The sequence below is a fragment of the Siphateles boraxobius genome, unplaced genomic scaffold, assembly GCF_051911475.1.
Source record: "Siphateles boraxobius isolate OS27281-9 unplaced genomic scaffold, OSU_SipBor_1 5, whole genome shotgun sequence".
NCBI lineage: Eukaryota > Metazoa > Chordata > Actinopteri > Cypriniformes > Leuciscidae > Siphateles > Siphateles boraxobius.
In genome coordinates, this window is record NW_027509141.1 from 15,180,835 (window position 1) to 15,193,848 (window position 13,014).

General features: G+C 40.2%; 1 protein-coding gene across 1 annotated transcript in view; it reads right to left on the reverse strand.

The window, feature by feature from the left end:
• The window catches only part of efna2b (ephrin-A2b), a 347,723-nt gene that overhangs the window by 39,379 nt on the left and 295,330 nt on the right, over nt 1-13,014 (reverse strand). The window contains exon 2 of the mRNA XM_077202914.1: nt 2,350-2,642. Within this exon, the coding sequence (XP_077059029.1) occupies nt 2,350-2,642 (293 nt within the window). The remainder of the gene's footprint in view (nt 1-2,349; nt 2,643-13,014) is intronic.

Sequence of the window (13,014 nt, forward strand, 5' to 3'; positions counted from 1 at the left end):
GAACACGAGCGAGACATCTTTAAAAAGACGTGCCACGTGCAGCTCTTTTAGAGAGGAAAACTCAGCGATGCTGAGGCGACCAGGGAGAACACACAGACTGGCAGATCACTGCTCAGATCGCAGGCAATGTGAAACTCGCTGGGTACCGCCGTCACACCAACACCGGAGAGTTCGCTCGTCTCGAAGAGAAGATGATGTCACTGAAACTCAGGATTTGGCTTGTGGAGTGGAGAGAAGCTCTTGGCTCCAAAGCGAAAACATATCTGCATGTTGCTGGCGTCCTCCTTTTATACCCACGCGGTGGGGCGGAGATACGCTATGCAAATTCCGCAGACCCATGGCATTTCATCGCCATTGGCTCGTTTTGTAATACACGAAGATGATTGGCTTTCTAGGCGAAACCCCCATTCGTCTTCATCCGACGTAACTCGGAGTGACTACGAAAGGGAACCCTAGTTACCTTGTAGGGAACGAGATGCTGCTTCTCCCTGCCATACTCCCTGCATGCCCGTGATCGACTTGCTTCAGGCTATCAGAAGCTGATGCGGTTGTGATTCTGGGGTGCTTTATAGTTTCCTGGTCGATGACGTCACCCTCCTATGATGTTCCGTCTCTACATTGGACTGATTTCATACGTGCTTCAGGACGCACTCACGCAGGAGCGTTCCCACAGCGTTTGACGCAGCGTCTTGTTCCCTATCAGGGAACTAGGGTTACATACGTAACCAAGACGTTCGTCCAACAAACTCTTTTGATTATTCATTTATTCTAAGAAAAAGGGTATCTTTCATGGCCACAGAAAAATAATTCTTTCTTAGCATGTACAGCACTTAGAGCATGTAACCGGATCAAGATTGTAAAATAAACTTTATTGTAAGCAAAGAATCAGAATCAAATACATATTGTGCACAAGTTTTATTAACCAAATCACGAACAGATAACTAACATACAAACAATTACACATACATGGGTAGATGGCAAATGACAGAATGAAACCGGAAATGAAATAAAGCAACGGAAAGATTCATTGAACATGAAAAGAACCATTAGCTTATTATTTAAAGAGCACCTCATTAAATGTATGCTTCCATGGCCTTTGCAGTGAAAGCATTTCTTGTTCCAGGAAAAAGGGTCTTGATGGTTCCGTGAGTGTCAAACTTTGAAGTTGCAATCGTTTTCTTCTCCGTTGGATGAAGAAGATATGATGAACTTGCATGGTTAGTTCGACTCTGTTCTGGTTGAAAGTTCTCTCTCTCTTTCCATGAGAACATGGCTGGTTGTGAGTCAAGGCCTGCTGCCCTGGGAACTGCAGGACAGCACAGCACAGCACCCCGAACGTACCGAGAAGGCCAAGAGAGGGAAGGGCTTGTGTAGATGCAATTTAAAGCCTGATAAAGGTCCCACCTCTCAGGGTTGGCTCGACCAATAAGAAAGGTGGATTTTTCAAGCGGGAGAATTTGATTTATGGATCTTTTGTTTCAAGCGTGCTCATTTGAATGTGCAGCTGGATTGGTTGCTGATGAAGAAACTATGAAAGATTCTTGTAATACTAATATGTTGCGCAGCTATCGACATATAATATACACGATCATTTCAATCTTCAAAGTACCAATTTATAAAGACCAAACATGGTATAGGTGAGGTTACGTTGAACGCTGGTTCTATTATAAAATAATACACCGTATAAAAAAAAGAAAAAGAAAAAAAATAGTATTAAAAGACACCAAGACCCTTCTTGCCCTTGTTGGGGAGATGGGACCATAGATCCCAGAGTGAGTTTTAAAGATTATTGTCTGATTTGTCTCAGTTTTTACATCTTTGTTATATCAAATCAGGGAGATTTCAGGAGAAATCTCTGTTTACTCTGGGAAAACCCGGCGACTGTGGATGAGTCACTGTTTTACTAGCCATTTACAAACAACATTCTGCTTCAAATACAACATTTTGCATAAAAAAATGGTTCCATGTAAATTCAAGATGCGTAACCCGTCATTTTAAGTTTCTGTTACACTTTGCATTTGGTTCCATAAACCATATCTTTATAACAAAGACCAAAAACTGACTGGCACGTAGTTTTTTGTTATTTCTGCCATATGTCTCTTGAGACCACATAACAGGTTTTAGAAGACTGAATCATGTGGCACATGCTATTGATCAGATGTTGTTTTGAAGTCTAAGCGTCCTTATTAAGTCTTCCTTTACCCTCTACACCCCAGTTCCTGTAACCCAAGAACCATCAGTTTGAGGAATTATTGCACCCTGGGGCAATACTAACACCTGGTCACAAGAAAACATAGATGAGGGATTTGAAGTTGAAGTCTGAGAGTTAGAAAGGAGAAGGTTACTCACAGATGTAGTAGTATTCATGGCCTGGGCGAAACTCAAAGCCCAGAGAGAAGGGTGTGAAGAGCTGGAACTTCTCTGAGAACTTAAGGGGCCCATTTGGACTCATTGGGCGGTTGCATTCCCAGCGCTTGAAGCCTTTCATGTGGTGGTTGCAGGTGGTGTAGCCATCATAGTTGACCATAAAAAGGATGTAACGTTCCATGCGCTCCTGAGGAAGATGGTCCTCGTAGTGCGGACAGTAGATGTCCAGGTAGTCGTTGATGGCCACCTCCACTGTGTATTCACCATGCAAGAATCTGCAAAACAAGAACAAACAACATACTTGACATTCACAAAATTACAAAAGATCTCACAATGACAGGCCGAAGATTGAGATTGTAACATCTTTTAACGCAAAACTCTTTTAAAAGACAAAAAGAAGATATTCCCTGTGTTGTATGTGACAGGATGGGATTGGTCAAGGGGGATTTGGTGATAAAGGCGGAACTGACTTTAATGACCAAGTGGAAGTGAATGAGCAGAGATTGACAGGGGTTCAGAGAAAGAAAGCCACTTCATTAAGAGTTTTCACATGGTCTGGCTTCAACCCAGCTCTTCTGAAATGAGTTTGCTGGCTGGGGCAATTTAGACACAAATTGAGCACCTGCAGGAAGGTATGACTCAAGACACAGAAACAGCAGTCACTTGGCTAGAAACTGGGACATCATATGCAGACAAACTAGTGTGTGGATATACTGTGGATCAAAAAAGCATTTGAACGTTATAGGGATAGTTCACCCAAAAATCTAAATTCTGTCATTGTTTACTCATCCTCGCATCAAATTACTTAGCCTTTCTTCTGTGGATACAGAAAAAAAAAACACGGTTTTGCTTGAAAAGTGAGGCGTTTTTTTATTTACTGATATTGACAATAAAAAAGTTCTACAAGTAAGGTATTTAATCCAAAAAAAACTGTATTTTATTTGTATAGGGTCTAGCCTTAACTAAATATACATTAGGTTTTTATCTAATACTTTAAACCCCAGAGCTTATATAAACGGCAACATGGACTACATCACTGATGTTGTCCTAATTCGCCTCGGAGCCAAAAAGCTCAATGAAACATAAAAAATAAAAATAAAAACTTTCTTCTTATAGCGCCTCAGCACCTCGATATTTCTCTTCTTGGAAAGGAAAAAGGCTTCATTCTCTGCAGAGATGTGCGAACTCCATCTTATTTTCTTTCCTGTGTGTTTTTGTGTCAGTTTGCCTCTAATCACAGCTTTCCAGTAAACGATATCGAGAGCTCAGCGAAGATTAATGGAAGCAGAACTTTGCCATAGGACCCTCCTGATGTTTACGGAGCCCTACATTTAATCATCCTGCCAAAAAAAAACAACAACAAAAAAACATGTGTTAGCTGCCCTTTAATACAAAGTGCGTTATCATTACTGCACATTTCGTGGGTCAGGCATATCTCTTTCAGATTTATATGGTGCATTATGCCTTAACAAATCGATATAAATGCCCCTTCCTTCCTTTCACTCCCAGATGACATTAAATCTGGAGTCGTCGGCCAAATGTTCCAACACACATAGGCATTGGCAAAACGTCATTCCCTTTGATTCAAAAGTATCTTGTTATAAAAATTACCTTACAGCCAGTGGCTTGTGGGTACAGGGTAGTGGAGGGAGGAGATGACAGATGGAAATATCAATAAGTGAGCCCAGAATGTTTAGAGAGAGCTAACGCATGCAGTTAACTGAGTTCGCTTCATCAATCATACTATATTCACCGGTCTACCTCCTCAAATCCTCTGAGCACAGTCCTGACCAGACCTCTATGAACTCCTCCTCCTCCGCTCCGCAGCTACATCAGCAGCTGATCTCATATCATCTCTAAATGAGCTGTATAGCCTTTCTTTCTCAGTGTGATATTTTCATCATGTCAACAATCCATATAGAACCCCAAAAAGGTTTTATAGTCTGATGCCAAAAAAAACAACCTTTTTTGGTTTTAGAAAGAACACTTTCTTTATTTTACTTGACATATTCTCAATTTTAAGATTGAATGGAAAACAAAATGGGACATTTGCTAAAGTTTTCTTCTCAGAATGTTCTGCTAAGAAAAATACTCTCAACATCACACATGTCTCTTAATAAGATATCTCAATAATGTGGGCTGAAATTTGTCAAGATAACCTGTGTAATCAAAAGTCTGAATGTACTATGAACTCATGGAAACCAAATGATCTGAGGATTGCTATCTACTTCACTTAATTTTTTAAATATTATAACTACAATTGTCTCAGTAGATTCTGGAATGCAATGCAACGTTCCTCAAGTTCTCCTGCAAAATATCACAGGAACAGATCTGATCCTATAATGTAACATCAACATTTTTAAACTCTAATAAACCAAGAGGCCAACACAATACAGAAAAATGGAAGTAGGGTTCTTTGCAGAAATTAAGGTGAAGCAAAAAACGATTGAAGCATATTTATTTTAAGGCTGATAAACTTTTCTTTGTGAATTTTGTTTCAGATTTAATTTAATTCTAATGTGTGCAATCAGCGAGGCTATAAGCTATTACATCCTAGAAAGTGCAAAACCTGTAGTTAGTTTCTTTCTCTTGATATGTGCTCTTCTTGCTCTTCAGAAAATGTATGTGTGCATAAATCCAACTCTGGATTTTGGGGCTCTTTGGGCTTTAGTTTTTTCTTCAGCCTCTATCATTTCAACAGGACATCAATTAATCAGACCAAACCACTTTCATTTGGCATGTTTAGAAGGAGGGTGACTCTCTGGGTGAACTTGCCTGGCGGTTGTGGTTAAAGAAGGAGTTTGAAGTGTTGTGATTTACTTCAGTGTCTGGCCTCAGATCCAGATTTCAGAACTTCCTTTAGTTTTTGTTTGCCTGTGTAAGAGCCTGTTTTCCTGGCCCATATTAGGAAGCATTTTTAATGGAAGAGGTTAAAACCGAGAAAGCAGATCAGATAAGACATAATTCATGATTTATCATGATATGTAGACGCTCATGGTTGGTACAAACACAGCCGCTTTGACTATTTGAGCCTTTAATGTATGTCTCTCAAGCAATGTTGAGAATTTCAGAATTGGATTAATGAAGTGGAAAATTGGTATTGAGTATTTTATAAATAAAACATCTATGGATTATATTTCTACAACCACCGAAGGTTGGGGTAGGGCGAGGGTCTACCTCTGTACGACTGGATAAAGACAGTCCAGCTGTCTGCAAGGAGAGAGAAATGATACAACTTTGTTAGTCTTTAGAAAGGCATAGAATCTGAGCAAATCATTAATTATATTTTGCACCACAACTTGCCACAGAGCAGATGCTAAAATTTTCCAAATTCTGTCAGGTCAAACAAAAATGATGAGTTTGTGAAGGTCTTCTGGAGTTTGACCCTCATTTAGAAGTTCTTGTTGGTTTTGTCTATCCTGAACCTTTAGTTGAGTTGCAGCCAAAGCAAATATGTGTGTTTATTTAGCAATTAACCAATGACCAGGCCATAATAATTTAGGGAAATAAAGCCAGCTAATAACCTGGTACAAGCCTCACACACTTAGGGGTAATTCTCCTTCAAATGCATTACTACCTCCAGCGTGCTGCAGGGCTATCTGATGGGCCTGCATGAGTTTTAAGCCAGTGTTTGTCTGCCCTCCCCCTCAGTTCAGCATAGAGTTTAGCATGAGTGTGTGTTTGTGTGCATGTGCACGAGAATGGCCCATCGTGCAGACGGCTCTGGGTCTGGAACCCATTTCCATATGCTCAGCTTGGGCTTGGTCTGTGGACTACCTCTCCCCATGTGGAACTTTATTATGTGTTTATTGTTCTTTGTGTCAGGCAGACGCCGAGACCTCTGTGGCCCCCTCTTCCCTCCACATCTCCCCGCAATCTCTCCTGTTATTCCAACTCTGCTTGAGCAATTTTTCTATCAAAGCATTCATGCAAACGTTATCCCAGCTGATGTTCAGCCAGGGCTAAAAAACGTTGTCATGGGAGGGGGGTGGTTGAGAAAAATGAAACAAACAAAAAAGAATAGGAAAAAACCCTCAGAGGACAAAACACATGTGCCTCGTGTGAGAGAAAAAGTAATAGTTGTGTTGTGCTCCTTTTTTAACCCTTCTTTAACAAAGTTATACGTTCAGATGTGTAGGTCTGTGGGTGTGTAATTATCCAGGTACAGTGTGTTTCTCGAAAGGTTCATGTCCACATCCACCTTCTCTTCACATGGTGTCCTCATTTACTCTGGACCATCATTAGATAAAAGTGCCCCGTCCTTGCGGGGACACTTGGTTAATTACATTGTTATGCCTCAGCGAGCTTTGTAAGACCTTTTAGTCATTGAAAGACAGTGGGAGAAAATAGAAGGGACCAGTGCAGTCCGGCAAATTACAGATATGCAAAGAAATCTGTGTTCTATCATCAAAGCAGAACAAAAGCCTATGCAGCTGTGCTGGGATGCTCTCTGTCATTGTACTGTAGCACTAATGGGCTGCTAATGGAGAATGTATACACACACAGCGGCTTCACAACCTCAGTTCAGCTACTCTGCATGTTTACATCCTTGTATGTAGGAACTGCCTATACATATAAAAAAAATAACTTTCAAATTGGGCTGTTTGCCTTTAATCAACCAGAAGAGTATAGAAGTAACAGGAAAAGGATCAGGAAAAGGCCTGAGACGGATTCAGAACCAGGTCACCTCTACACGTGTTGTAGCATGAACACTGCCATGCCTCCAACATTAAAGAGGTGGTATAATGCCTTTTCACAAGATGTAAAATAAGTCTCTGATGTCCCCAGTGAATATGTATGTGAAGTTTTAGCTCAAAATATCCCACAGATATTTTTATAAAGAATGTTAAAATTGTCATTTTTTGAGGGTGAGCAAAGACGCACAGTTTTTGTGTCTGTCCCATTAAATGCAAATGAGCTGCTGCTCCCAAAACAGGGGGCGGAGCTACAACAGCTTGTGTCCTGAAAATTTCAAAAAATGTCAGCCTTTTATGTTCAAACCGGAGTCAGACAAAGATGGAGAGACTCAAGAAGAAGTGACAACATTTCTGATTGGTTAGTTGATGAAGGGTATGGACCACTCAGACACACACTAATTATTCATTATATACAAAGGTTTATGAAACTCCAAAACTAACAGCCCAAATGAACGAACACAAGGGCAGACACAGTGTCATGTTACTGTCACAATGCGCTCCACGACACCCTCTCCTGGCCTCACCAGATCTCTCTCTCCTGAATTCTAGGACTTCACTTCCCATCACTCCCGTCATTTATCATCTCCTTCCATCCCTGTTTCATCTCCATCATCACCGCCACCTGTTCCCACTCAGTCTCCTTTATCTAGACCTCGCTCCCCTTTGTTCCCTGCGAAGTCTTGTTTCTGCTACGGTGTGCAACTCTGAGCATTCTTCCAAATCTCTGTGTATTCCTGGTTCCTCGATCCTAGCCTGTTTCCCCGTCTACTCTATGAATGTTTGCTGCCTGCCTACGACCCTTGCCTGGTAACCTCTCCGTGTTTGGACTGCCCCTGTATATTTCTCAGCTCTGTGCTTTCTCTGTTTCTGTCTGTAAGAGTTCATCATTAAAGTGATTGCACATGGATCCGAACGCCTCTGACTCTTCATCACAGTTACAGGGCATGATAAGGAGATATTACGACCTCCGAGGAATGTGGCCACATGTACCAGAGAGAGATACAATGGGAACACAGTAACCCTCTTTAAAACAGACTTTGCCGCATTAATCATAGACTAACTGATATATAAATGAAAATGCATAAAACTGTGACGACTATTGTGACTATTGACTATTGACTATATGGGACTGTGTGACTATTATGTATGGTATGTACCCTGATATACCACCAACTAACGATCAATGTAACCTCCCCTGTATCATGCCTCCTACCTATTTAATCCTCATTTAATGACTCACACTTTGATCTACATCACCTTCTTCTAGAATGCAGTGTGGATGTGTTATAGCTATCTGAGCATTAATGAAGGTATAACCACGCTTCGGATAAAGACTCGTAAATCAACTAAGAGCCATTTTCCCTCTCAGACATGTCACCGTTCTTATTGGTCGAGTTCAACCCTTGGGGGAGGATCCTTTCCAGCCTTTATTAGAGACAGTCCACATGTGACCTAATCTCTCTTAGTTCTTTCATCCAGCCGCAACACTGTTCTGGTGATACTGGGGAACCCCTCCCCCTCCACGGGGGCCCCAGGGCCCAGCAGGCCTCAATCCAACCAGATATGGGCTTAGGCAGGAGAGAGAAGACTCTCTCTCAAAAACCAAGGACAATCTCAGGAGTTTTGGAACAAAGACTCCAACCAACAACGACTCCAATCACCCACTCTTCCGACTTCCTCACTTCTCCTGGGTGCTCGGCGTTGCCTCAACAGGGCCTCAGGCCTTGAACAGACCAGCCATGCATTCCTGGAGAAAGAGAACTCTCAACCAACTTCCACTTGACACTGCCGGAACCATCAACGACTTAAATTTTCAACAACTTCAAGAATTGTTCCCACTACAAATGCAAGTATTCAATTCAATGAAATGTGAAAAGGAAATTCTGATGGTTCTTCTCATAGTCCCTTTTTCCGGTTTCCAATTTAATCCTATCACTAACCTATTTCTGTATTTCTGTATATATGTGTGTTTAGTTTATTTATGTTTATGATTTAGTTAATAAAACTTATGCACTTTATGTATTTGTTTCTGATTCGCTTGCAATACGAAGTTCCTTTACGGTTTGTTCTTGCTACATGCTCAAAACGCTGTACATGCTAAGAAATAATTATTCTTCTGTGGCCAGGGAAGATACCCTTTTCTTAGAATAAATTAATAATCAAAAGAGTTTGTTGGAAGAACTGATTAATTTATTGTAATATTAATAAAGCCATGTCAAGTTAATCCAATTAACTGACCCAAATATTCATAATTAATCATAATAAGTTATTATTGATTATTAATATTTCATATAGCTAGGCTCCTTACATCATTGATTAGCATATTCTGTCATGATAATCTATAAATCACGTTCCCGGGGGCAGGGTTTATGTACATTTTACGGTTTGTGATTTCACTACCGGGAATGTCGTGTAGTCCCTACCAGCCGTTTTTTGTAGTCCTTAAAATGCAATTTCTTTAAAAGAAAATATCTCACTTTGCTTTGAATTTTGAGCGTCGTGACTTTGCAGATATTGTTTATGCTCAAACAGCAACATTACACACTACTTAAAGTTAAAAAAGTTTATATACAGTACAATTGGGTCTAAAAGTCTAAGATAACTACCATTAGTGAACATTAGGGTTGCATTGATATTAAAAATGCTGTCTGATACACAGCAAAATCCCCAGTGTACATATGTACACTCTTGGTGTACATATAGGTCCAACTACAGGGTGTTAAAAATGAACACTGAAGTAGTGTTGAAGTTAATGAGATAATTAAGTGATGATTGGCCATTAGTGGTGACACCTAAAGTTAATAAGAAAGATCATTGAAGGAAAGAGAAACAACAAGAACAGAAAAAAGAGAAACACAAGAAATACTGACTTCGAGTCATTACACATTATTGTACTTATTATTACCAGTGTATTTCTGTCATACATCTACACACATTCTTATTTATATTGAACAGAAGTTTAGATGGTAATGCTTTATGGAATGTTTTGTTTCATGTCACCATTATGGCGATCAGTGTTTGCTTTAGTTGGGCTCTGGACTCTTTGCATTTTAACATTAGTTTTTATCTGGCTGCTTCAACTCTGTGTTTATAAAGCACATATGTTACTGCAAGAGAAACCATGACATGGGCTGTGTATCCCGAGACCATCGTAAGCTTAATTTGATGGTACAGACCTTTTGTTGCTATCGTTCTACTATCAAGTTAGGCTTAAAATGCTTTTGGGAAACACAGCCCAGGTCATGATGGTTATGTTTAAATTATGAAATTACAATCCTGTAGTGTCCTGATTCACTCAACCAGCATTATAAACTGATTATACAAAGGTTCTATTCATTACAGTAGCTAACTCCAGCAGTGCTTTAATAATCTGAAGGTTTTAAAATCCCACACAGATATCAAGAATCTACATATGAATCCCAACAATGGTGACAATCACACAAAATATTCATATTGCAGTGCATGATGGGAGCCACCAATCAAAATGCATCCATGGCTCCCATCATGCATTGCAGTATGAATAAATTATACAGCTGAAATGTCCTCTAATTTTCATTGTTTTTCCTGTTTGCATGTTTTTTTTTTTTGCTATTGTTTTGTTATGACTTTAATAGCTTGTTTTGTGATGTTTAGAGTTGATCTGTGTGTCACTAGTTTATTTATTGTCACCATTGTTGTGATTCATATGCTGATTCTTGATGTTTGTGTGTCTAAACACAAGAGCTCCAGTGCACAAAGATTTTTCAAAATTGTTCATATTGCTGTTGGATCTCAAACTGTAGAATCTCAGGGCTGCTATCACCAATACTAAAACACAACATAAATCATATAGTCAAAGATTTAGACTCTGAATAACATCAGTGAATCATGTCACTACATGATGATAATGTCATCATCACAACATATTGTTAGCAGGTTTTCTCGTGCAATAACAAATGTGCTTTATAAACACAATGGTGGAGCAGCCAGAGAAAAATTAACAATAAAAACTGAAAAGGTTCAAGAAGCCAACTAAAACAAACACTGACCACCATAATGGTGGCTTGAAATGAAAAATTCCATAAAACATTGCCGTCTAAACTTCTGTTGATTCTCAATAACTTCTGCAGATGTATGACAGAAATAAAGTCACACTGGTAATAATAAGTACAATAATGTGTAAAGGAACGAAGTCAGTAGTTCTTGTGTTTCTCTTTTTTTCCATTCTTGTTGTTTCTCTTTCCTTCAATGATTCTGCTTATTAACATCAGGTGTCACCACTAATGGCCAATCATCACTCAATTAATCACTTAATTATGTCATTAACTTCAACACTGCTTCAGTGTTAATTTTTAACACCCTGTAGTTGGACCTATATGTACACCAGGAGTGTTAATTTAACACTGGGGATTTTGCTGTGCAGTTCGATTGCGTCCGCGCATCTCTCTCTCTCTCTCTCACGCACACACACACACACACACACACACACACACACACACACACACACACACACACACACACACACACACACACACACACACACACACACACATTTGATTATTTTATTTGGAATGACCAATACTGATTAAAACAACACAGCATCCAAATATTCACAAAGAGCCTGTTATGTTTCACCTGACAATACACACATCGACAATAGTCACAACCACATGACTATATAAATAAATAGACAATGGATAGAGGTGACATCGCCTTTTCCAAACATGCAGACTGCCTATGATTGCTGACACAGAACAGTATTTGGCTGTTTGCTTAGAGATCTTTTTACTCAGTCCAGCAATTTGCAAACCCCTGACGCATAACCTGTGCACATGTCCTAAACTACCAAAGATTAGGATGATCAATTTTGTGCTGTAACCACACACTGCTAAAGCATTTGTTAATGACTGGTATTTTAACATTTTCTCAGAAAAACACAAGTCCATGTAAATATCAAAACAACAACCCACTTCCAGAATCAGAATGTTTTTAGAGAGTTCATTGACAACTACAATGTCTGGAGTGTTTGGATTTTCTCTGAGGACACTTTGTAGAAGGTTTGTGTTATCATTCAGATTTGAAAACCAACTAGTTTGAACAGTCTTGTTCGTATGTATTGCACTTTGTCCAGAAACTTTGCGCAGCTCTTGAGCTGTTGTGTTTACGATGCGATCGTGGCGCGCGATGTAAAGGCCTTTGAACGCAGGGCATCCGTTCATTATGTGCGCTATAGATTCCAGTATTTTATCGCTGTGTAGTAAGCAGAATGGTTCGTGGTGTTTGGGAAACCACAGGGAAAGATTGTACTTAGTCGGGAGAGTTTGCAGCCGGTCTTTAATAACAAATTTTAGGATACCTCCGTTAACGGCTGAGTTTTGTAACGCCGAGTGTGAGACCGTATGATCCGCGCACTGCAGGCATGCAAGCTTACCTTGAAGGCGCAGGTTAACCCAATAATCGCGCTGTTGAGCTTGGAAATATTGGAGGATCTCATACCTGCACGTCCGGTTGTTCAGCTTCTTACTGGTTCCAGTATGATGTATAGTCGCCTCAGCATGCACGTTAAGATCCATGATCTGCCCCTCGCTGATCTTCACCTGCTCCCCGCCTGTGTGTGCCCAGTTCAGCTGTATATTAGTGTCGCTGCACAAGTCATTCAGATCGGGCCAATCCGAACGTACTCCAAATCCTGTTGCCTTGGTATCCAGCTTTCCGCTTGGTTTCGTTCGGAAGCCGAGGAAACCTGGTTCTCCATCTGCAGCATAGGGGACCTTGCGTTTACTCAGATCCAGCAGCAGTGAGCGCCAGGCCACTTCTCGAACTGTCAGATCGTCGTTATTCAACATGTGCAGTAAATGTTTTATTCTGGTAGCTGTATATATCCATTCAATGTTGGGAATCCCCAGTCCCCCCTCGGATTTGTTCATAAAGAGAATACTTCTTGATGTGTGTGTATTGAGACTTAACCATT